The 23,528-nt window shown below is 40.9% G+C and overlaps 3 protein-coding genes across 3 annotated transcripts; all 3 read right to left on the reverse strand.

The window, feature by feature from the left end:
* Positions 1-9,391: 9,391 nt before the first annotated feature.
* LOC141691992 (uncharacterized) lies at positions 9,392-10,390 on the reverse strand. Its single transcript, XM_074496739.1, has 2 exons — positions 9,711-10,390; positions 9,392-9,557 (listed from the first exon to the last, which is right to left on the reverse strand). The coding sequence occupies exons 1-2, from the start codon at positions 10,388-10,390 to the stop codon at positions 9,392-9,394; spliced, it is 846 nt and encodes a 281-aa protein (XP_074352840.1).
* Positions 10,391-10,552: 162 nt separating this feature from the next.
* On the reverse strand, positions 10,553-12,745 carry LOC141691993 (uncharacterized). The gene is made up of 4 exons (XM_074496740.1): positions 12,512-12,745; positions 12,067-12,415; positions 11,389-11,673; positions 10,553-10,761 (listed from the first exon to the last, which is right to left on the reverse strand). The coding sequence occupies exons 1-4, from the start codon at positions 12,743-12,745 to the stop codon at positions 10,553-10,555; spliced, it is 1,077 nt and encodes a 358-aa protein (XP_074352841.1).
* An 8,325-nt stretch (positions 12,746-21,070) lies between these two features.
* Positions 21,071-23,137, reverse strand: LOC141689924 (BAG family molecular chaperone regulator 2-like). The gene is made up of 4 exons (XM_074494450.1): positions 22,761-23,137; positions 22,032-22,288; positions 21,781-21,927; positions 21,071-21,665 (listed from the first exon to the last, which is right to left on the reverse strand). Exons 1-4 carry the CDS (start codon positions 22,990-22,992, stop codon positions 21,273-21,275), a joined length of 1,029 nt encoding a protein of 342 aa, XP_074350551.1. The 5' UTR covers positions 22,993-23,137; the 3' UTR covers positions 21,071-21,272.
* Between the last annotated feature and the right edge of the window lie 391 nt (positions 23,138-23,528).

The following is a 23,528-nucleotide window of genomic DNA, read 5'->3' on the forward strand; positions in this document are numbered from 1 at the left end:
TATACACAGTTTAGCCACGCCCCAAGCCCATAGATTGCACATTTCCTTCCTTTCCCTTTTTCTCAAATGAATTTACCTCAATATTCTTCTTCTTTTTTATTTACATAATTTTAGTAGATTTTTTTTTAATACAAGCATACTATCACAACTATTTTACCATAATTATTTTTATGATTTTGGAAAATTATATAATGTGATGGAAAATTAATAAATATTGCTAACTTCAATTAAGAGGCTATAATTTAAGTATATATTATTTGCAGATGAGTTATATAAAAATACACTTGTTGTAAATAAAATTTAATGTGTACTGAATTTTCATTTTAATATTTGAAAATAGAGATGTGATGTAAGAACTATCCCCTCCCTTAATGGATAGATGATGACGAAATCTTGTCAATTAATGATTAATTATTATGTAAGCACGCTTAATTAATGTCTACATTCTCTAACAACTTTGAATTTAAGCCACGTTGATTTTGTTTATCACATAGTAGTAATTTGCTCCAAATCGGTCTTTGTTGTTGTAATTTAAGGATGTGTAATATTTCTATAAATATTTCGACTACTTTTTGGGAACTGTTCAATCGCCATTTTGAACATTTTGAAGTTTTATGCGAGACTCGGATAATTTTTTTATAGCGAGAATCTGAGAAAATAAAAATCAATGTTTACATGTTCAGTAATAATTAACATAAAAATGGGATTGCTGTGCTTATCTCATTAGACATGTCCGGGTGTTACATAAAGTGAATACTTAGGGCATGAGGTTTATCAAATGATGCCCAGAAAGTCTATTGGACCGAGCTTTATTCGGGTTTTTTAAAATGGATTGAGCCGAGCTTTTTAAAAAATTGTGCTGGATTGGACCGAACTTCCTAAGAAATATAAAGCCCGTTTTAGGTTTGCAGGCTAGCCTTTATCCCAGTTTTTTATTTATATATTAAAAAAATATTTTAATATTTTATAACTCGAATTATGAGTAGTTTAAATACCGGAGAAAATAATATCTTAATATATCAGATAGAGTAGTTTAGACACTGTAATAAATAATTATTTTTTAATATAATATATAAATAATCATATATATCTTAATTGTTTCTAATATTATAATATAATATTTTAAAAATCATAAAAAGTATTGTATATTTTCAAATTTTATATTAAAAACCGGTTTTTAACCGGATTTTTAAAAAACCCAGGCTTTTATCCAGGCCGAACCGGGTTTTTATCCGGGCTTTTTTAGATTCGGATTTTTATTTGGGGCTTTTTAAATTCGGGCATTTCAGGTTGCGGACCAGACCGAATTTTCGAGAAAAACGAGGCCAATTTAATGCCCGCGAGCTGGGCCAAACCGGTCCAGGCTTTTTTCCGGATCGGGTTTTTCGAATTTTTTTCCGAATCGAATCGGATTTTGGGCTCGAATATTTTGAACATCTCCAGGTTTATCTCACATATCTTACTTAAGGTTATAATACTTTTCTATACAAATGGTGGATTACATTTTTGTAATAATTGAATTTCTCCTCATTAACCCCCTACTTTTACTCATTTTATTTTAATCACAAGGTTGTTAGCTCGGAGTGATATTGGGGACAACAATCTCCTAAACAAAATTACAAATTTATTATTAAAAATTACATTATGAAATGACTCAAGTAATTTGTGAGTACATCCTCATATCCAGTTTTTCTTTAAAAAATATTCAACTTTAGTTTAATGCGAAGAATATATATTTTTTCTTTATTATCATCGATTTTTACTTTAAAAAATATCCAACTTCATTTTAATACGAAGAATATTATATCTATTATTTATTATTATCATTTTTTCTATCATAAGCCAAAACACCAAATTTTATTAATTTGAAGTATTTTTATTAACTTTCTAATCATAAATACGATGAATCCCAAGAACAGCAATTCCACTTCCAAACTCATCAAAATTATTATTTATTGTGTACCCTCATTACCTTATCAGCAAGACGACCCTATGACCATAGTTAATTAATTTCTTTTGTGATGAAAAGAAGAGCAACTTCAGCTTCTTGGGCCTATGGAATGCTTATATCATGGACCCAACCCCAATTGGAGAACACACTAGACCCGGGAATGTTAATACTAATTTTTTGATACCATGGGCCAAACCAAATTGTAGAATACACTGGACCCAAAAATGTATACTAATTTTTTGATGCGTAATATTTATCAGATGTGCTTAATTTCGTAGATCAGACTATAAGATGGTCAAGTGGCAATTCACATTGCAAGTACATGGCCAATGTTCTAGTACACTTGGTGTTTCTACTGCAATTCCATACTAATACAATAGATACTTGACAGTGGGTGTCGGCTGTATTTGAATTTCTGATTTTTGTGTTTCGTTTCGTATTCTGAGTACACAAACACGATATTATTTATCTTTTGAAATTGAAAATAGGTGTTACGTTTTGTAATTTTGAGTAGACTAAACGACATAATTTATCTTGTGAAGTTGAAAATAAATGTAATATTTAACCCGAAATTGTAATTACAAAATAGATTAAAGGTGCTTTAAACAGTGTGGCATGCACAAGCACTGCACAACTATAAAAAAAAACTTTAAACTTTTAAAGATTAAAGGTCTTTGTTCTGTACAGGTAAATCATGATACACCAAAACTGGAAAGATACATAATGTGACACCTAGTTCCTAACAAATGAGTTGGTTGGGATATTCACCATTTCAACTAATCATATGACCCAAGAACCATGATAGCCAAGTTTCCTTCACAGGGAGGTAAAGCAATGAATCATCTTACCTGACTTCAACACCTGTGCTCCCAAATCATCTCCTTTCTATTTCTGGATTTGCTTAACATTTGCAACTCATCTATATCTGGAATGGTAATCATAGTATGTGTATGGCTACTTAACCATTCATACATGTAATGGTTAAACTAATCCTTTGTCATTATGTTTTTCATCCCCCACTGTGATCAGACCTATCTTTGTGATTAGTGTTGACGGAGGAATCTGGTAACAACAAATATTGAGATTTCTCGCCGGAACTAAGATCTGTGACGGTGGTTCTTTGCCGGAAACTTAAGCACTGTGTGGTTGATTGTGGTTGTTTTAGGCTGAGATTGATCAGAGTAAGTGGTGGCTCTCTTATCAGCTCTCAACTTCTTACACTCTCAATGTGCCTACGTACCCTTTATATAGGGATCAAGCCTGACGTAGTTCTTGTAAAACAAGAAGTCTATTGAGTTTAGACTTCTCACTCCTAAGCCCAGTAGAAGCCCATCCAATATTCGTCTTCTGCTAACTTTAGGAATGTCCAACTATGAGGCCCAACCGCGAAGGCCCAAGGCTCGTCCGTAATCGTAGGACTTCACGGATAGTGTATCTCCCTACGCAAGGATAACACTCCGCTACAGCTATCTCCCTTGATTGACGAACGCAGGTATAGCCACGGTTCACCTCAAGTGCCAGACGCATCCCTGTCCCCCGAATGAGGATAACCCACCAGATAGCAGGACAGGTGATCCCAAGCTCTTGGGTGCAAAGTGCAGGATGACTCCAAAGTTCTCCAACGAGGACACCCATTGAATACAAGAACAGAGCTCCCAAAGCACACACCAAAGTAAACCCCACATCCCCAACGAGGACACTCGTTGAATACAGGAGGAGGCCTTCAATCATCAGGCATACCCCTGGAGGCCTTCAAGCTTTTCACGGACATCCCCCTCCTTGACCGTCTCAATGAGGAAATTCTTCAAAGAGTACCTGCAACAAATATATTAGTAAAAATAACTTCCATTGCTTTTTCCTATGCAAGCTCTATCCTGAACTCAACATCAAAAGTATTAGGCCAAACACTGGACGCGTCCTCAACAATTGGGCGCGTCCTCACCTTCATAAATCCAACCCTAATTCCTCACTCATCATTCCTTACAGCATCCAAAACCAAGGAACACGTCCTAGAAATTAGGGCGCGTCCTTAGACTCGCACCGTCTCCTCTAAACCATTACGAACAGCATGCTACTCCCTACGGCGCATCATGATAAATGTAGGCGCGTCCTATAATGTCCACCGCCACAAGACTTCGTGCCAAGCACTTTTATAATCATCGACGCGTCTGCAGAACATGGACGCGCCCTTGCCTGATCATGCACTCTCCACACTTTATAACACACCCCTTCTCAAGCAGGCGCGTCCTGAAGGCTTAGACGCGTTCTCACTTCCACAACTCAATACCGGGTTGGACCACAACTAGCCCGCATTTGACCCGAGTCAATCCAATGCCAAATTTTGGGTATAACAACTACCCCCTAAATTCCATTTGCAGTTAAAAACAAAATTAGAATTTTCATCTAAACGAAATTTGGCTCAAAACAGGTGGACACATCGTGAAAGGAAGACGCGTCTTACTTTCACCTTCTGCATGTGGTGTACAGTTGTCGTCCTTTCGCCCTTCTATAAATATCCTAATTTCACCGTACCACCATCACCATCTCTCTTTCTCTCTCACACAACCGCCATTGCCGCCTTTTTAAGCAGGAGTTTCGAGGTCCAAATTCCGGCGATCTATCCAGCCATTTCCCTATTTCTTTAGCTCAATCCAACCGTCAACTCACAAGGTACACAAATCTTCTTTTACTTTCTTATTTAATTGAGTAAATCGAGTTTCATGAGCAAAAACCCGTTCATATGCTTCGAGCTTCCATGCACCGTTCTTAATTCTCCTTATATGTATATGTGTATGTATAGGTAAATATAACACGTTTAGCTTCCCTGATCTCCCAACTACATGTTTCTAGGATTTATCTTATTTCCCTCAAATTGTAACAGTCGATCAGTATTCCTTCGCATCATAACCACGTAGGACGCCTCTTCCCATCAAGGCGCGTCTTATTTTTCTTTGATAAAGGCATTTGTTTAAGCCGTTTTAAGTAAAGGTCATATAAGGGCAACACCTTACTAGGACGTGTGTTGACAGTGAATTTCATACGATAGATTTTTTAGGACGCGTCCTCTAATATTTCTAGCATTTTTCTTATGGTTCATTCATTCACCATCTTTTTTCTTCTTTTTTTTTAACATATGGACGCGTCCTCAAATATTTATTCATTCTTTTGCAGCTGGAGGACGCGTCCTCCTTCTCACCATTTCATCCATTCAAAGCCCTCAACAAACGCCTCGGAATCTACTCCCCACATCTGATAGCTTTTAAACCCGACTTTCCCAACATCCACAGGACAAATTCCTTCCTTAGAGCAGAAAGACGCGTCTTCCGTTCCCTTAAATCAAAAAACTCAATAATGTCTGATTCCAGCTCTGACTCCATGGACCATGTTCCCATAATTTCAAGAATGGAAAAGAAGGGAGTCAAAAGGCAAAAACTCTAATTCTCCATACAAGGGCCACCATCGAAGATTGGACGGACGACGAAATTATCCCCACTACAAGCCAAAAACCTCAAGGAGTGGCTATTTCTGATATGGACGCGTCAAACACGCAGGACGCGTCATCTTCTCAGGGCGCGACTCCTTCTGGGGACGCGTCCCCACACAGTGTAAGTGAGTTCGAAAGAAGGATTCCTGACCCCGAGATATATCCCGTATCTCCTCAAAAATCAGACTCTCCTCTGGAACATTGGGATCCTTCAGATGTTGAAGTGGATTGTGACTGGACCAGGCTTGGCGCTCTAACTGAGGCAGAGAAAAATGCCAGAAGAAAGAAAGAAGGTAAGCTAGCATGTGTTGCCCTTGACTCGACCGCAACCGAATGGGAAATTCAATGGCACATGAAATACTATGACATGGAGGGCATCTGGGCGCGCCCTCTTCGAACCATGAGGCCGCACATTTTCAATGTTGGGAACCAAAGGATCCCAAGAATGGTGCTTACTCCAAAATTAATTTCCTTGGGTGTGGGCGCGCCTTTGCACCCATTCATTAAGAAAATTTTAAAATGGTACGACGTGGCTCCAGTCCAACTATCACCAAATTCATACAAACTTGCTTGGGCTTTGTTCATCATGTACCATAACTTGAAGCTGGGCGCGCCCTCGATGAAAGAATTCAGCTTCTTTTACAGCATCAGGAAATCAATTCCCGGGTACCATTTTCTGGTAGTCAACAAATGGTTGAACAACAAGGGATTTAATGAAGGTAAAATTAGCCACGAAAGAGACTGGAAGGAGCCATTTTTCTACATTTACGACGTCAAAAGGTCGCGCATTCGCTTCAACCTGGAACCAAGTGAGTTCAACATTTAGGACGCGTCCTTTCTATCAGGGCGCGCCCTTTCTCTTATAGCCTTTTCTTTGTCTTCCTTGTTGTAACCTGTTCTCCCTTCTTTTAGACAAAAGGACCCAGAAAGAGCTAGCAGGAAAGAAGAAGAAAAGAGCAGAGAAGGTTTTACAGTATGCTGAAAAACATTTCAACCTCAAGGATATGATCACCGAGGAAAATTTGAAGAAAATAAGAGCTTTGTCCCTACGGGTGGGTTCTCTCTGCAAATTTCGAGATTTCCATATTGGGAAACCCATCCTCACCGCTTCCGAAAAATCCAGAGGGCTCCAAGCCACAGAAGTTATTCAGCCAGACGTCAACAAGAAGGTGGATTTAGAGCAAGGTAAGAAATCATTATATGTAAGACGCGTCACGGCTTTAGGACGCGTCATATTTATTCTCACCTTTTCCCTTTAACCTTAGCCTGATTTATAAACGCTACTTTATATATGCACTATCACCTTGGGTGCGCCCTACCCCCCGGGCGTGTCCCTTTATTACAAAAAACGTCCTAGGTAAGACGCATTATTATTATTTTTTTAGGATGCGTCATTTTCACTCTCATTTATACATCTTTTACGTTTTTCTATATATGTCATGCACGTAGACCTTTATATCATGATATGGGCGCGTCCTTCTTTCAGGACGCGTCTTCTTGTACATAACTAATCCCTTTTTACGTTTATATCGCAGATATGGCCTCACTCCCCAAAGGATTCGCAATTGGGGCTTCCAAAAAACTAAGGGCAAGGAAACAGGCTCCTACAAAGGTTGATTCAAAGGCAAAAACCCCACCTCCTGTTGCAACTCCTTCTCCTCCATCAAAGATAATCGACACTACCGCGTTCGACATTCCCGAGAAGGTGGAGGACGCGCCCTTGAAGCGTCAAAAGGTAGTTCCTGATGACCAGTTTTTCGTTCTCAGATACCTGGGCGCGTCCTCTGTTGGGGATTTCACAGAGGATGAAGTCAGAGGTTGGACTTTTAGAACAGAGCAGCAAACAGAGGAGGTCATGGTGAGGGCTGCAGCTGAGCTTCACCTGCATGCCAGGCAGAGTGCTAATATGGCCGCCAGGCTCAGGACGCGTCTTGCTGTTACAGATACTGCGAAGAGCCAGACCGAAGACAAAGTTAAATCTCTGGAAAAATACATTGCCCTGCTTGCCCAAGAAAAAGATGCTGAAATCAGACGCCTGGAGGGGGAGAGGACGCGTCTAGAAACAGAAAAAGCTGTTTTGGAAGACAATGTATCCGCAATGGAAAAGCAAATGGACAGCGTCATCGCCCTGAATTCCACCATGCAGCTGGAGCTCGACACCCTGAATGATGATAGGCTGCATGGATGGACAGAGGAGAAAAAGCTAGTTTATCAGCACGGCTTCCAGGCTGGGTTTGAAGAATGGTGCTCTGGGTTCATTGCCAACGACCCAGAGTATACATTCTCAAAGTTTGATGCAGATACCCAGATATGGGTAAATGATTTCAGGGTCAGGGCCGCGGACTCCATCAAGAACAAGAGGATTTTTCTAGGCTTAGAGGAAGAAGACGTGTCCCCTGCTCCTACTCCGCTCCAGACTCAACCTCCCCCTGCGGATGACCAAGACAAACCTCAGGACGCGCCTCCTGCCTAGGACGCGTCCTCTATTTTTTATGTACTTGAACTACTTTAAGGGTGCGGGCCCCTTGAAGCCTTGCAAATTGTAATGACTATTTTTGGACTTTATTCGCTTGCACTTTTTATGAAGCTTCTCTGCCTTAACCATGCAGATTTTTACTTAAATATTATGTTCTGTCATTTATATGGGCGCGTCTTATGTTGAGGACACATGACATTTGAAAAATTGTTGTTATCTTTTCTGCTATCACAGATCAAGCAAATGTCCGTTGTGGGCGCGTCCTGTCTAGTTGAACGCGTCTTTATTTGTTTTAGAAAGTACATGAGCATGGTACTATGCTATACCTGTGTATTTAGTCAAGGCACAAAGCACAATGGGCGCGTCCTTGAAAATAGCACATTTTACTCGAGTTCCGTTCATATAAAACCCTAGCTTAGGGCGCGCCCTTCACTTAGGACGCGTCATGAGATCATGCAAACTGAGCAAATATCCTTTTGGAAAGTTTCAAAATTTTATTTATAATACGCTCTGATATCAAAAGTGCACTAGTCCCACGACTACTATGCTCTGTAGGGAAATTATTTCTAAAAAATGACCCTTCAACTAGTCCTAAGGTAAGTAGTACATGCACTACCCCCCTAGGCTAGGAGGAATTTATTTAATTCTAGCCTATAATCTAGGCATAACCCAAAATGATAAAAGAAATACGCAAGGGGCCAAAGCCACGCCTTACTGGTAATACTTTCGGAGATGTTCCGCATTCCAAGCTCGCGGAACTAGCTTCCCGTCCATATCTTCAAGGTGATAAGTCCCCTTCCACAAGATGGACTTTATTCTGTACGGTCCTTCCCAATTAGCTCCAAACACTCCATGTTGGGGGTTCCTTGTATTGGGCATCACTTTCCTAAGTATCAAATCCCCCACCTTCAGCAATTGTCCTTTTACCTTCTTGTTATAATACCTTGCGGTGCGCTGCTGATATGCCGCTAGCCTTAGCTGAGAATTTTCCCTCGTCTTCTCTAAGAGATCTAAATGAAGCCTTTGATTAACCTCAGCATCTTCTTTCCCGTAACAATCTCTGCGAAGTGATCCCGATCCAACTTCCACGGGGACCATAGCTTCGTAGCCGTAAGTCAGCATAAACGGCGTTTCTCCCGTAGTAGATCGCGGCGTAGTGTTGTATGACCACATCACCTTCGGGAGTTCTTCAGGCCAATTCCCTTTACGTTCCTCCAGCTTGGTTTTGAGGGTATGCTTTATTATTTTGTTAACAGTTCTGTTTGTCCATTGCTTTGAGGATGATAGACCGCCGCAAACTCCTTCTTGATTTTCAACTCCTCACATAGCTGTCGTAACTCCTTGCTATCAAACTGCTTTCCATTGTCGGAGACAAGCTTATAAGGGATTCCAAACCTACATACAATTGAGTTGAAAACAAAATCTCTGATTTTTTTGCGGTGATAGTAGCCAGTGGCATAGCTTCCGCCCATTTAGTAAATTAATCGACCGCAACCACTGCATATTTGACGTCTCCTTTAGCTTTCGGCAACTCCCCGATAAGATCAATTCCCCACATGGCGAACGACCACGGGCTTGCCATAGGCGTCAAGAGTGTCGCCGACATAGACGAGTAGTTTGCAAAGCGCTGGCAGCGATCACATGTCCTGACGAAATTTGTAGCATCTTCTCTCATTGTGGGCCAATAATACCCTTGGCGCAAAACTTTCATTGCCAACGAACTACCCCCCGAGTGATTGCCACAGATTCCTTCATGCACCTCTCTTAGGATGTAATTTCCTTCTTCTTCTTCAACACACCTAAGCAGAGGTTGGTTGAACCCTCTTTTGTACAAGACTTCGTCGTATATCACGTATCTTGCAGCCTGATAGCGGAGTCGGCGAGCCATAAACTTATCCACGGGGAGTGTTCCCTTGCGAATGTAGGCTAAAATGGGCGTCATCCATGTCTGCTTGGGAGCCTCATCCACTCGCATAGTTTCTACCTCTGGGATACTAGGAATCTCCTGGATTTCAAGGGGGATGGATCCTAACAACACAGCCTCTTGTTGCGACCCCATTTTTGCCAGAGCATCCGTATTACTGTTCTTCTCCCGCGGAACACATTCCAATCTAACTTCTTTGAACATTCCAATCAGGCGCTGTGTACATCTCAAGTATAATTCTGTTCGTGGGCCTCGCGCTTGAAATCCCCCGTTCACCTGATTCACTACCAACTCGGAGTCACTCCTTGCAATTAAGTTCCGCACCCCCATTTCCAAAGTGATTTTCAGGCCATTAATCAGCGCCTCATATTTCGCATCATTATTGGTTGCATAAAACTTGAAATGAATGGCGCTCATCAGATGGTGACCCTCCGGAGACACAAGTACTATACCCGCACCTGCTCCTTCATTGTTAACCACCCCATCCACATGCAAGATCCACCAAAGATGCGGAAATTCTTCCAAAGATTCCTCAGAACGAGGCGGATGTAGCATTACCAAAGCTTTATCACAAATTTCAGAATCAAATTCCAACAAGAAATCGGCTATGGCTTGCCCTTTTATCGCTGTTCGAGGTACATATTCCAAATCAAACTGTCCCAACTCCACAGCCCATTTCAGCATTCTGCCTGATGATTCTGGTTTGTGCAGGACCTGTCACAGCGGGTATGCTGTGCGAACTTCAACTCTATGGGCTTGAAAATACGGTCGCAATTTTCTTGACGCAAGAATCATGGCGTAAACCAGTTTCTCCATACTTGTGTAGCGAGTTTCAGTGTCGTGTAACCGCTTGCTCACGTAGTACACTGGTGATTGCTGCCCATCTTCTTCTCTAACCAGAACTGCACTGATCGAATATACAGACACTGCAAGGTACATTATCAGAGACTCCCCGTCTAACGGCTTTGATAACATAGGAGGGTTTCCCAGTTGCTCCTTGATTCTTTTGAAAGCCTCTTCACATTCTGACGTCCATACAAAGTCTTTCCCAGCTAATTTGATCGCCTTGAAAAATTCCTTGCATCTATCGGACGATTTGGAAACAAATCAATTTAACGCGGCGATTCTCCCAGTCAAACTCTGCACTTGTTTCACATTGGTGGATGACTTCATATCCATCAATGCCTTGATCTTTGCGGGGTTGGCCTCAATTCCCCTGTGGTTGACAATGAACCTGAGAAACTTGTCCGACTCCACGCCGAACACACATTTTTGCGGGTTTAATTTCATACGAAACCTCCTCAGAATGTCAAACATTTCCATCAAGTGCTTGATGTGGTCACCCGCTACCTTGGACTTCACCAGCATATCATCCACATAGACTTCCATAGTTCTTCCGATTTGATCTTTGAACATCATGTTTACCAACCGCTGGTAGGTCGCGCCAGCATTAATCAACCCAAACGACATTCCTATGTAATAGTATAGCCTCCTGTCAGTAATGAAGGATGTATGTTCTTGATCGGGGCCATACATCGGAATTTGATTGTAACCGGAGTATGCATCCATAAAGCTCAGTAACGCATGCCCCGCTGTTGCATCAACCAACTGATCGATTCTTGGCAATGGGAAGCTGTCCTTTGGACAGGCCTTATTGAGATCTGTGAAATCCACACATGTTCTCCACTTCCCGTTCGGTTTCTTCACCAATACTGGATTTACAAGCCACTCGGGATAGAAAGACTCTTTGATCAGCCCCACCTCCAACAATCGGTCCACTTCTTCTTTTAACGTTATTGCCCTTTCTCCACTTACCGGGCGGCGTTTCTGACGTATGCCTTTACAATTCAGGAGGATATTCAAACGATGACACATTACCTCCGGGTTGATTCCTATCATATCTGAATGACTCCAAGCGAAGACATCAAGATTTGCAATTAGAAAGCGGGAAAGGCTTCTTCTTATCTCATCACCCAACTGGGATCCCACTTTCAAAACCCTGCTCGGATCATTTTTATCAACCGGAATAGATATTGTGTCTTCGGCCGGTCCCGTCTTTTCGGCGGGCATAAGGATCCTGGGATCCAAATCGAAATCAAAGTCTCGGGGGTCTTCGACTTCCACTTTTTCATCTGAGGGCGCGCCCTCGTTTGGAGGAGCATCAACCTTAATTTCGTTCAAGGGCGCGTCCTTATTTTGAGGAGCATCCATCTTGAGGTTATTCCCGAGACCTTGCAAAATCTCACTTCTTCCTTCCAACTTTTCCCCGTTAACCTCTTTCTGTATGATCGCCTCGATATGGTTCACCACCACTTCCTCCACGCTACGGATCCTCGAAATACGTCCCCGCGTCAAAAAAGAATTACCAAAGACATTGGTTTCTTCCTTTCCGGGGCTTTCAACGAAATAGTGGGCATGAACCTCTCCACTTGGTTTGTCATGAATATCTTCTGCATCCTCAAATGGGAGATCTTTCCCTTCATACCTTATTCTATGAAATTCTTTGACAGCCTTATGATAGCAGTCGCGTGACTCATACTGTGACTCTCTCAGACTGCCAACCCCGTTTGGCGTTGGGAACTTTATCATCAGGTGGTGTATCAAGGTTATCACCCTGAATGCTCGCAACTAAGGTCTGCCGACCAGCACATTGTGCGCGGAATCCTGATCTAGCACCTTGAAATCTATCATTTGGGTAACCGACAAGGCCCCTTCCCCGAGTGTGACGGGAAGCCTGACAGAACCCATGACTCTCACTGCTTCCCCAGTAAAGCCATAGACGTGCGCATCTTCGAAATACATGTCACTATCTGGAAAACCCAGCTTTTTGTAGGTGCTGTAGTACAAGATGTTTGTAGAACTCCCATTATCCAAGAAGACTCGATGTACGTTCATTGCCCCAATGAGCATGGTAATCACCAGCGCATCGTTGTGAGGATGATGCACCCACCTAGATTCTTTTTCCTTGAACGTAATATCAGCGGACTCCCCCTTAAAGACCTTCGGGGGTCTCTCTTCCAAGCTGTGGATGTTGGTGAGCGGTAGATGTCACGCTTCTCTCGCGTTTTTCTCCAGTGCTCGATTACTATCACCAACAAAAGGGTGTCCTCCAAAAATTGCCCTGATACTGCCAGCCCTCTGAAACTTGACCTCTGCTGTTTTTTCAACATCCTCCGCCCGCGGGGGCTGTTTTTCATCCTTACCCTTGTCATCAAGTCCCCTGCGTCGCTTCACCTTGTCAATCCATTCTCCTAGGTATCCTGCCTTGATCAATTCCTCAATCTCATCCCGCAAGTGACGACACTCATGGGTGTCGTGGCCAGTAGACTCATGGTAGTCACAATATTTCTTCTTGTCCCTACTCTGCCAGGAAGTTAAACGGTCGGGCTTCTTGAAGATTCCTCTATCCTTATTTACCTCGAAGATATGATTAATGGACGCTGCCAGTGGTGTATAATTGCTGACTCTTCTCTCGTAGTTCGATGGTGGGCTCCATTCCCTCCGCGAGCTCACAACATTTACCCTGTTAGGGCTCCTGGTGTTTCGCCGATAATCTGGGCTCACGGATCTGTCCCTTCTCTTGGATCGCCCCTTGGAGTTATAGGCATTGTCATTCTTTTTTGTTTCTGCAAGTGACTGCTCGATTGCTTTGAACGACTCCGCCTGCGCAAGCACATCAACCAACGACACTGGGTCCTTCCCTTGTAGGTGCTTCCAGAAATCCGTCCCCACACGCAACCCAGCTATAAGCAATATTTTCAATGTTTCATCAGTTGCACCCCTCACCAAAGTAGATTCTGCGTTGAACCTTTTGAAATACGAAGTCAAACTTTCTCCTTCCTTTTGTTTCACATTAGCCAGCGTGGTAACAGGTGGTGTGTACTTCACCGCGGCTTGGAATTGTGTCAAAAACAAAGTTTTCATCTATTCCCAGGATGTAATTACACCTGGACCAAGTTTTTGGAACCACTGCTGAGCGCTTTCTCTGAAAGTGGCTGCCAAAAGACGGCATCGAGCCAAATCAGGTACTTGATATACATCCATTTCAATGTTAAAATGCCCCAAGAACTCCACAGGATCAGAGTTCCCGTGGAAACGCAAGTCATTGGTTGTGTTCCTGTATCCTGCGAGAAATTGCGCCTCCCTCACAACAGCAACAAAAGGAGAAGGAGCTTGCGCAGTCGCCGTCACTCTTCCTCCCTCAAGATGGTTGAGCAACCTTTTGAGGTCGTTCACATTTAACGTCCCTACCCCAGGAATGGTTTGAACATTAGGCTGCTGGGATTGCTCTGCGACTTGCTGAAATTCCCCTTGATTACCCCCCGGGTGTGGCTGAGGATCTCGCCGTCCCTCGCCCCGAGGCTGCGGCGGTGGCTCGTTACCATTTTGGTCCTGGATACTTTCCCGTACGTGAAATTCATTTTGACTGCGTCGCGGAATTTCATCATTGTTCTGCATTCTTACTTGAATTCGCCCGCCGTCCTGGTCATGAGGGCGCGCCCCAGACCCATTACTAGTAACGCTGTGGGAAGCTACGGGAATAATGGAGGGGGCTTCTCCAACGGAGTGCGCTCCACCTCTCCTACCATTGTAAGGGGCTCTTCCGTATTGATATCCCATTCTTCCTCGTCCATTCCTCTGATATCCCCGGTAGTAATTCCCGGGCCTTCCTCGCGGAGGGGCACGCTCGTGCTCGCGGTACCGCATCCCGTCATCCCTTTGGAATGCGGGGGGCACACGCGTCGTATCACGGGGCCTCGCTTCTCCGGCGTTTCCTTCCTTTTGCCATTCTACCAGCAACATCATCAAATCGTCGTCCTCCAACCTTATGCCAAGCCTCCTTTTCAAGGCTGAAAGATCCCTTCCTCCCTCGTCTTGGTTTTGAGTGTTCTCCGCACGACGACGCTCGTCCATCGTACGCCCAGACCTATGCGGGTGTGGCACTACCTGGTTGCCCAGGCGAGGCCTTTCTCTGCCTTCAGTGTCCTCATCTGCAAGCTCCACAATAGGTTCTACATCATCTGAATACTCCAAACGCCGTGGAGTGATTCGTGGGTTTCCCCCGCTCCCCTGGGTATCTCCTTCAACTACAGGGGCTTTCCCCAATGCATGACCATGACGGGGGAAACGACGACCTCTCCTCGTCTTTCGACGCTCCACCGTGTTCAGTCTTGAGTTAAAACTATTAAGAGTATCCCCCATGCGATATAATTGCTCCAATATATCAGCGTTGTTGATGAGAACTGGAGGTGTCCCCCCTACATCCGGAGCCCTTGGTGGATCCGCCATGTTTCTGGGAACGTAAGGTTCATGGCGAGTATAACGTCCCCCGCCTTCTCCTTCTGACCTACTGTCACTTCCATCATAAGAACTTCCATCACGATTGTAAGACATCTTTTCCTCCCAAGATTGCGACCTTAATTAGCACCCCTCCTTCTAGCACCAATTTGTTGACGGAGGAATCTGGTAACAACAAAGATTGAGGTTTCTCGCCGGAACTAAGATCTGTGACGGTGGTTCTTTGCCGGAAACTTAAGCGGTGTGTGGTTGATTGTGGTTGTTTAAGGCTGAGATTGATCAGAGTAAGTGGTGGCTCTCTTATCAGCTCTCAACTTCTTACTCTATCAATGTGCCTACGTACCCTTTATATAGGGATCAAGCCTGACGTAGTTCTTGTAAAATAGGAAGTCTATTGAGTTTAGACTTCTCACTCCTAAGCCCAGTAGAAGCCCATCCAATACCCGTCTTCCGCTAACTTTAGGAATGTCCAACTATGAGGCCCAACCGCGAAGGCCCAAGGCTCGTCCGTAATCGTAGGAAACAAACGAAGGAAAAAGTTGAAATGATACGAAATAGATTAATTGCAGCTCAAGACCGTCAGGCAAAGTACGTGAATCAAGAGCGGAAAGATGTGCAATTCGAAACTGGAGACAAGGTCTTGTTGAAGATATCTCCTTGGAAAGGTTTAACTCGATTTGGAAAGAAAGGAAAATAAGTCCAAGGTACATTGGACCATTTGAAGTATTGCGACAAGTTGGGAAAGTGGCGTATGAATTAGCGCTACCGCCGCAAATGCAACATCTGCACAATGTATTTCATGCATCACTCCTGAAGAAGTATAATGCTGATGCGAGCCATGTGATCGAGTTGGAACCAGTGGAAATCCAACCAGATTTGTCCTATATGGAACAACCAGTGCGAATTTTGGATCGAAAAGAAAGGACGCTTAGAAATAAAGTTGTTTCTAGTTAGAGTATTGTGGAGAAATCCACTAGTCGAGGAATCGACTTGGGAATTAGAAAGCGAAATGAAAGAAAAGTATCCCCATCTATTTGCTTAGATTAGATTCTGGGGACAGAATCCTTTTAAGGAGGGTAGATTATAACGACCGAGAATTTTGCGTCGTAATTAAGAAAGTAAAGTACGTGTTATGTGATGAGATTATAATTATGTGATTAAGTGGTAATTATTTGTCTTATCTGTATACTAGAGTTAAGGAGCGTGGATAAAAACGTTCCAATTTAAAGAGTCAGCTTAGAAGTCAAGCTGTGGTTTCGGGCCGTCAGGTAGAACGGAACCCGTCCTAATATGGAAATTAAATAATATAAAATGTGAATTATATGTGAAGTGAATGAATGAAGTATTTCGTCTTAAGAGACGTGTTGATTGGCAAAGGTAATGAGAAGCGTATTCGAAACGCTGAGCGTCGGGCCGTCAGGCTGAACGTGACCCGGTACGCATAAAAGATGATAAAGATTAAAGAGGGATAGATTCTATGATCAAACCTGAGTCGTTATGTGACTATATGCGTGTGATTGCTAGACTGTGTGCATGATTATATGTCATGTGTTAATTTCTGTGAATTTTAAAGGAATTATGTGATTTACATAAGAGTTTATTTAACCTTCGTGCATTTTTATAAAATCATCTGAGATGGATAAAAACATGGGATTTGTTCTGTTATCTTCGTAGAGGTCTTAGAGACTTTTTAAAAATGATAAGTAAATTTAATTGTGGATCTTTGCATTTTTAAATTGATTTTAAGTGGAAAATGTATTTATTAAAAGAAGTTTGCAAAATTCATATAAAATCAACCGTTTGCTCAAATTCTTATTATGAGTAATGGATAAAAAGCTAATTTCGAGGCCTACGCGTTAAAAATGTCATTTTCAATAATTCTCGACTTTCCGAGAGAGATATATTTTGTATTTGAATTTTATCGCATTTAAGTAAAAAGAAAAGGAATGAGTGAGTAAAAGGAAGTTGGTAAATTACTAGATTGCCCTTGTTTCTAAGTGCTATATATAACCCACTTCTCTTTCTTTTTCTTTCTTTTCACTCATTCTCTCTTTTCTCTCTTCTCTCTTTCTTTTCCCTCGTCTCTTTCCCGAACACTCTCTCTCTCTCTTTCACTCCCTCTCGGCCCTCTCAACTCTCTCACTTGCATGCAACCCCCAAATCTTACTCAAACTCAAAGATATTACTACCTTTAGCCTTTATTTTCGGTGTACTTCTTGATTCCTATTTGCATGTAAGTATTTGCAAGTGTTTTGATGATTGATCACTATGGTTGTGTTTAAGAAAAACAATTTCTTGAAGCATAACTATAAGAGTGATTTTAAGAGGTTTTGGAGGTCATAAACTCGAGAGGAGATCCGTCATGGACTCTCTCAAGTTCGACCACCACTGGCCATGATCCAAAGGAGAGCCGGTGGGTTTTCCATGATGTGATTGTTAGATTTTAATGTTGCATGTTATGATTTCTTGAAAATTTGAAAAAAAGGGGGTTTTGGCTTCTTTGATAAAAATCGAGTGGGTGCTTGGTAAAATGATTTCCTTGGTTATAAAATGAATGTGTGCAAGTGATTGTTGCTTAGAAAATCAGAATTTATGATTGCATGTTGAGGTTTTGGTACGGCTTTTATGCTAATAAAAAGGGAATTGAATTTTGTGACGTGATCTTGGTGTAAACTAAGTTTAATTAGTAAGAAATATAGTTGCATGTTGATTTAAAAGAGGAGTTAGTGATACATGTCATTGTTTGGTTCTTGGATTGTGAGTTTTTGAATTTTTGCCGAATAGAAAATGGGTTTAGAAGAGATTGATTTGTGATTAAGTGAATGCATGCATGTTGATTGAATAATTTGATTAAGGTTTGAGTCATTAGGTGATGTTTGGCTTTGTGCTTCGAAAATCTTGATGAAAATGAGAGCAATGACTAAGTTAAGGCTTAAAACAAGTTGAAAATGTGATATAAGACTTTGCATGTCAAGATTGAACTTTGCATGTGTGTTTTCTTGATAAACCCGAATGGGTCTTAGGCTTAAAAAGAGAATTGAGTTGATTTTTTTGCTAAAAATCTTAGTGACTAATGAGAACTTGATTTCATGACCATGATTGAGTGGTGTTTATGTTCGAAATTTGTTAATAAAGAAAATGGTGCTAGTTTAAATATTGGATCATGCTAGAACTAAAGTTGCATGGTGTGATTTTTGAGAAATTTGATTGTATATGTATGATTATGGTTCGGAATTTTTATGATTAAAAGAAAGGAGAGTGGTTCTTTAAAGGTTGTTGAATGAGATACGTGTTTATGTGAATTAAAGTGAGTATTTGATTGATTTTATGGTGGGTATTTGCAATAAGGCCGAATAGGCCATAAGAAATAAAGGTCAAAACTTGATTTTGGTAATTGAAAGAATGATTGAGTGTTATATGTGAAAATCTTTGATTTTGCTTGATTGGATTGTTGTTTTGATTCGAATTAAGGAATAAAAGAAAAGGGAATTAAGTCGATTGATATAAGTGATAGTATACACGTAAATGTTTGGTTGTAAATGGGTCTAGTACTCGTAAAATAGTAGTGTTAGTGTGATTTGAGAAATAGCCTAGGTCAAGCGAGTACGCTTTGATTGCTAGGTATATAAGGATATGAAAACTACGAGAAAGAATTGTGCTATGTGCTATGTGCTGTGTGCTTATTTGTATAAGCTATACTCGTATAGTTCGAGTCAAGAATATAATCGAGTTATCGTATAGAGTGATCGTTCCGGGAACGAGAGTTGGGAAATCTAATTAAGATTTCTGGTTTTATTGTAGATTCGGAGCGTGAGGGCATTCGGGCTAGGAAAGGGAAAAGTATACTAGGTGGCAGTAGTTCAACCCTCAGGAAAGCAATTTCAGGCAAGTAACTCCGACTACTTGTATAAATGATTGTGAAGGAAATGTTGTTCATACCATGTAGAGTATTGAACTGTTAAAGTATGAAACCCTTGCTTTATGAAACCCTGATATTGATTTGAAGTACCCTTTGTTCTTGATAACCTGTTATTGATAATCCTACTGATTTCACCCGTTGATAATCTGCCTTTCTGTTTAAGTTTCCTATAATGCCATGAATCATATTGAACCTTTAATTATCTTGGATAACTCTGTTAATGATACCCTGTTTATCTTGATCGCTCTAATGATCCCTAAGTTACTTCTGATCCTTCAAATTTAGTGCCTTGTTATCCCTGATACAGAATTCTTGAGAATTGTTCTTTGCGTATCTTTGATTCACTCCCTGAACTTTGTTTCTTTAAAATCTGAATTAAGAATGAGTTTCGACTTGAAAGAGTCCGAATGATTTCCAAGGCTTGGTAATGATAAAATGAATTTTAGAAAACCTATTGTTTTCCAACTCAAGGTTTTCCAAATGAATTCTTGATGGATTGGATTGAGATGTAAGAGGCTAGTGGGACTAGTCCAGTCATGATAAGAGGCTAGTGGGACTAGTCCAATTTAAGGCTGAAATTATGCCAAATGGTACCTTAAAGACCGGAATGGAGGTCGATACGGGCTGATCACCCGTATATAATGAAATGGAAAGATAAGTGATCCAATCAAGGGTTCTAAATGATTATTTAAAAAGGGAACTGAAACTTTTATTCAGTAAATTGATTTTTGGAAATGAAAATGGTTCATACTGTTTTGAAAAGAGTTGATTATGTTATTGTGGAGCTTAAAGCTCAGAACCCTGATTCCTGAAATTGTTGATCATATGAATGATTCTATATCTCGAAATACTGTTGCTTTCCTTTATCGAAAGATCTATTTTGATCCTATAATGAATTGTGATGAATGTCGGCTGTCGTCCTGTTTCGAGCTTTGTTTCTTGAAAGCCCAACTATTCTTCGGATACCCTTTCCTTATCTCAAAGAAAACAAAAATAAATATATGGAAATCTGCCACCTAGATTAGCTAAAGTAGAATGCCCTAGTTTGTTCAAAGTATATTGAGAATTGATATTGTAGAACTGCTGTATAGTTACTTGCTGAGTTTTATACTCATTGTTTTGTCTTAATCTAACCATGGCAGTTAAGCAAGAAGATGGCCAGGCTTAGGCGCACTGCTCGTAAGAGCGTACCTGGTGGTCCCTACCGTGTTGAGGGCTTCCAGTTGCCAGAGCAGGTAGTACAGGTTATGAGTGAGCTCGCGCCTAGTAAGAGGTGTTTAAAGATACAATGGGTTATCTGTCGGTTCCCAGCCGGAATCGATGCTGATTATTTAATAATATTTTGGGTTTGTAAGTTATATTCTGTGATTGGTAGTTGTAATCTTGTCTCATACTTTATCCTGTTGATCCTGTTAGTAGTTAATCGGGGTTTATGCATATTTAATTAGTAGATTAGAGGTGTGTGAGTCCTCATTTCCTCACCCCGAGATTGAGGTCGTCACAGCATGCTACTCCCTACGGCGCATCATAATAAATGTAGGCGCGTCCTATAATGTCCACCGCCACAAGACTTCGTGCCAAGCACTTTTATAATCATCGACGCGTCCGCACAACATGGACGCGCCCTTGCCTGATCATGCACTCTCCACACTTTATAACACACCCCTTCTCAAACAGGCGCGTCCTGAAGGCTTAGACACGTTCTCACTTCCACAACTCAATACCGGGTTGGACCACAACTAGCCCGCATTTGACCCGAGTCAATCCAATGCCAAATTTTGGGTATAATAATTAGTTATAGTATTTACAGTATGGTCCCGAGAAAAATAAACTAAAATCATTTTAAACATTATACTGTATTTGTTTTTTCTAAAAATGATGGAGAATATGTCCTTAAGATTTCGGTTTAGCCCTAAATATCTCTTGGAAATGAGTACTCGCAAGTACATAGATGCAGCTGTTGCTGCTAGTATCAACATTGTTATTGATGCCATGAAAATTACAGGTGAAAGAGTAACTTGATCAAAGGAAGTATGAAGTATATATTATATGTTGCAGTATGTAGTAGCTAGTAGCCCCATTTATTTTCTTAAGTAACAGACAGATAAAGGGGATGCTAACAAAAATCTAAGTACAGACAAGAATGGAGAATAGATACCAAACCAACAAAGACAGACTAAAAGGACACACATCAACACTCAAAACATATATTTTCCCCACTTAGAGCAAATCCCATGTAAATTTCGGGTGCATTGTATTATTACCGCTTGATGGAGCATGAGGTTTTGGCTGGACAGGCATAGACATTGCCGGAACAGGATCAAAGGTCTCCCATTGAGTTGTTATGACAACCGAGGCTGATGGTGAGTGCCTTGCTGCCTCCTGCTGCATTTGTAACTGCGAATGGCCAGTGGTACGCCTTGACTGTGGTTGAGTTCTTAATGGTATTTGCCCATTTGGATATCTCTGTTCATGTTTTTCAACTGGCAACTCATGCTTATTTTGCTGGTGCTGTGTAGTATCGCTAATATTAGTTCCATCACTACCACTTTGGTTAGAGTTTTTGATCTTCAACATATCAAGTGTTTCGACACATTTCTGTACTCTTTTCACCTTCAAAAGATGTGGCATAATAGAATTTAGCAAAAAAAAAAATGTGGCATAATATAAGATTTGATTCTACATCAAGGGAAATAAAACTGAACAATTCAATTTAACTCATATATACCTGCATTCTTCTCTGCAATTTCACATCTCCGTCTGCAACAATTCCATCCAACTTAAGTAATTCATTCATCAACAGTTCAGTTAAATTCAAAACTTGTTTCTCAGCAACTTTTCCTCCTTTAGATATCACAGATTCAATTGCCGACACCTACTCAATTTCAATAAGCCTCAACTTATTACACTAAAACAATATTTACAATTTACGACAAAGTAAAAAAGATACTCCATTCAAAAAAAATAAGATAACATTACCTGTCCAGTTAGTCTATCAACCTCCAAACTAATCTCAGAAATGAATTTTGCAGCCTTCTCCATCTTTGCATTTCTTCTCATCTCAAGATATCTCTTTTCCTGGCTTATAGGATCCTCCAAAAGCACAATCTTTGACTTATCTTTAACTCCCACAACATCCAAGAACACTTTAGACGCCCTCTCCTTGTCCTTAAACAACAGTTTCTGATCTTCATGGTGCAAACCTGTTGGTCCTGATAACATCTTCTTCAACTCCCCTGCAACACCACAACAACTTAAGTAACAAAATCCGAGCAAAATTCTTAAATAACTAAAACTACTAAATAACACTCCTAGACCGGAATTCACTAGTTGCCTAGTGGCAATTAACAAGGCTTCTTCCCCCTACTTATTGTCAGTGGCTCGGATCCTCATTCCCTCCTCAACACTTAATTCTATTTATTTTTGAATAATTAGACATATATGTCTTACAAATGCATATATGTTCTAACAAATTTTGGGCTGAGTGGGAAAAATATCCACGGGACAAAAAGAGTCAAGCTCTTACCACTTGAGCTATCTCATCGTGTTCCTCCTCAATACTTAAGGAAACCGAAAAATATGTGACAATGCATTGATCAGGCTATATTAGCTTAACAAATAGCCATAACAAGTTAACTACACAAACAAAAAATCTCCCTTAACCATCAATAAAAAATTTAAAAAATTAAAAGTAGAATGGAATCTTACCAAAAGTGGCCTGGGAGCTGATATTGATCTCATGATAAACAGAGCCATACTTGACCCGAACACGAATAGTAGGTGGAGGAGGAATCCGGGTCGGATCAGACTCAAGGTCTCTCTTCTGAACAAGCATTCCTCCAGGTCTCATTTCCCATTCATTCTCTGCACCAGCAGAGCTGCTACTACTACTACCTATCTTGGATGGCATTTCTGTAATTCCAGTCCTCATTCTCATCATTTTTTTCTAACACAAATATAACTCAATGAACACTTTTGAACATATAATGTGTGTGTACTTGAAAGAGACTTAAGTTTTGACTTTTAAGTTAATTTTCCAATCTGGTGGGTAAGTAAGTCTGAACCAATCATATTAATACTTTCAGACAAAGCCAGCTAAACTCCAGCTAAGCAAAATCTTGAAAATGGAAAGTTGTAATAAAAAGACCACCAGCGAGATTTCCGGTGAGTTGAAATAGTTTCAAGAATCAATTATGTGAGTGCTGTGAAAAAGTTTAGATTGAGATCTCTTTAGTTGTAGTAGACTGATGAATTGTGTATGAAATGAAAATATTGTCTCTGTGTAATGAAGTTGTGGTTAATGTGGAGCAACATAGATTAGAAGAAGGAAGAAGAAGCTATGAGAAAGAGTTGGAGGAGAGAAATAACAGAGAAGGTAGTAGAATAATGGAAAGAAAATGGACAACCAGAACCCACAATGACCAGATAATTATACAACTACTTCTGAAGTTCTGATACAAATCTAACTTATATAAC

Source organism: Apium graveolens, chromosome 10 (genome assembly GCF_009905375.1).
Source record: "Apium graveolens cultivar Ventura chromosome 10, ASM990537v1, whole genome shotgun sequence".
In the NCBI taxonomy this organism is placed as follows: domain Eukaryota; kingdom Viridiplantae; phylum Streptophyta; class Magnoliopsida; order Apiales; family Apiaceae; genus Apium; species Apium graveolens.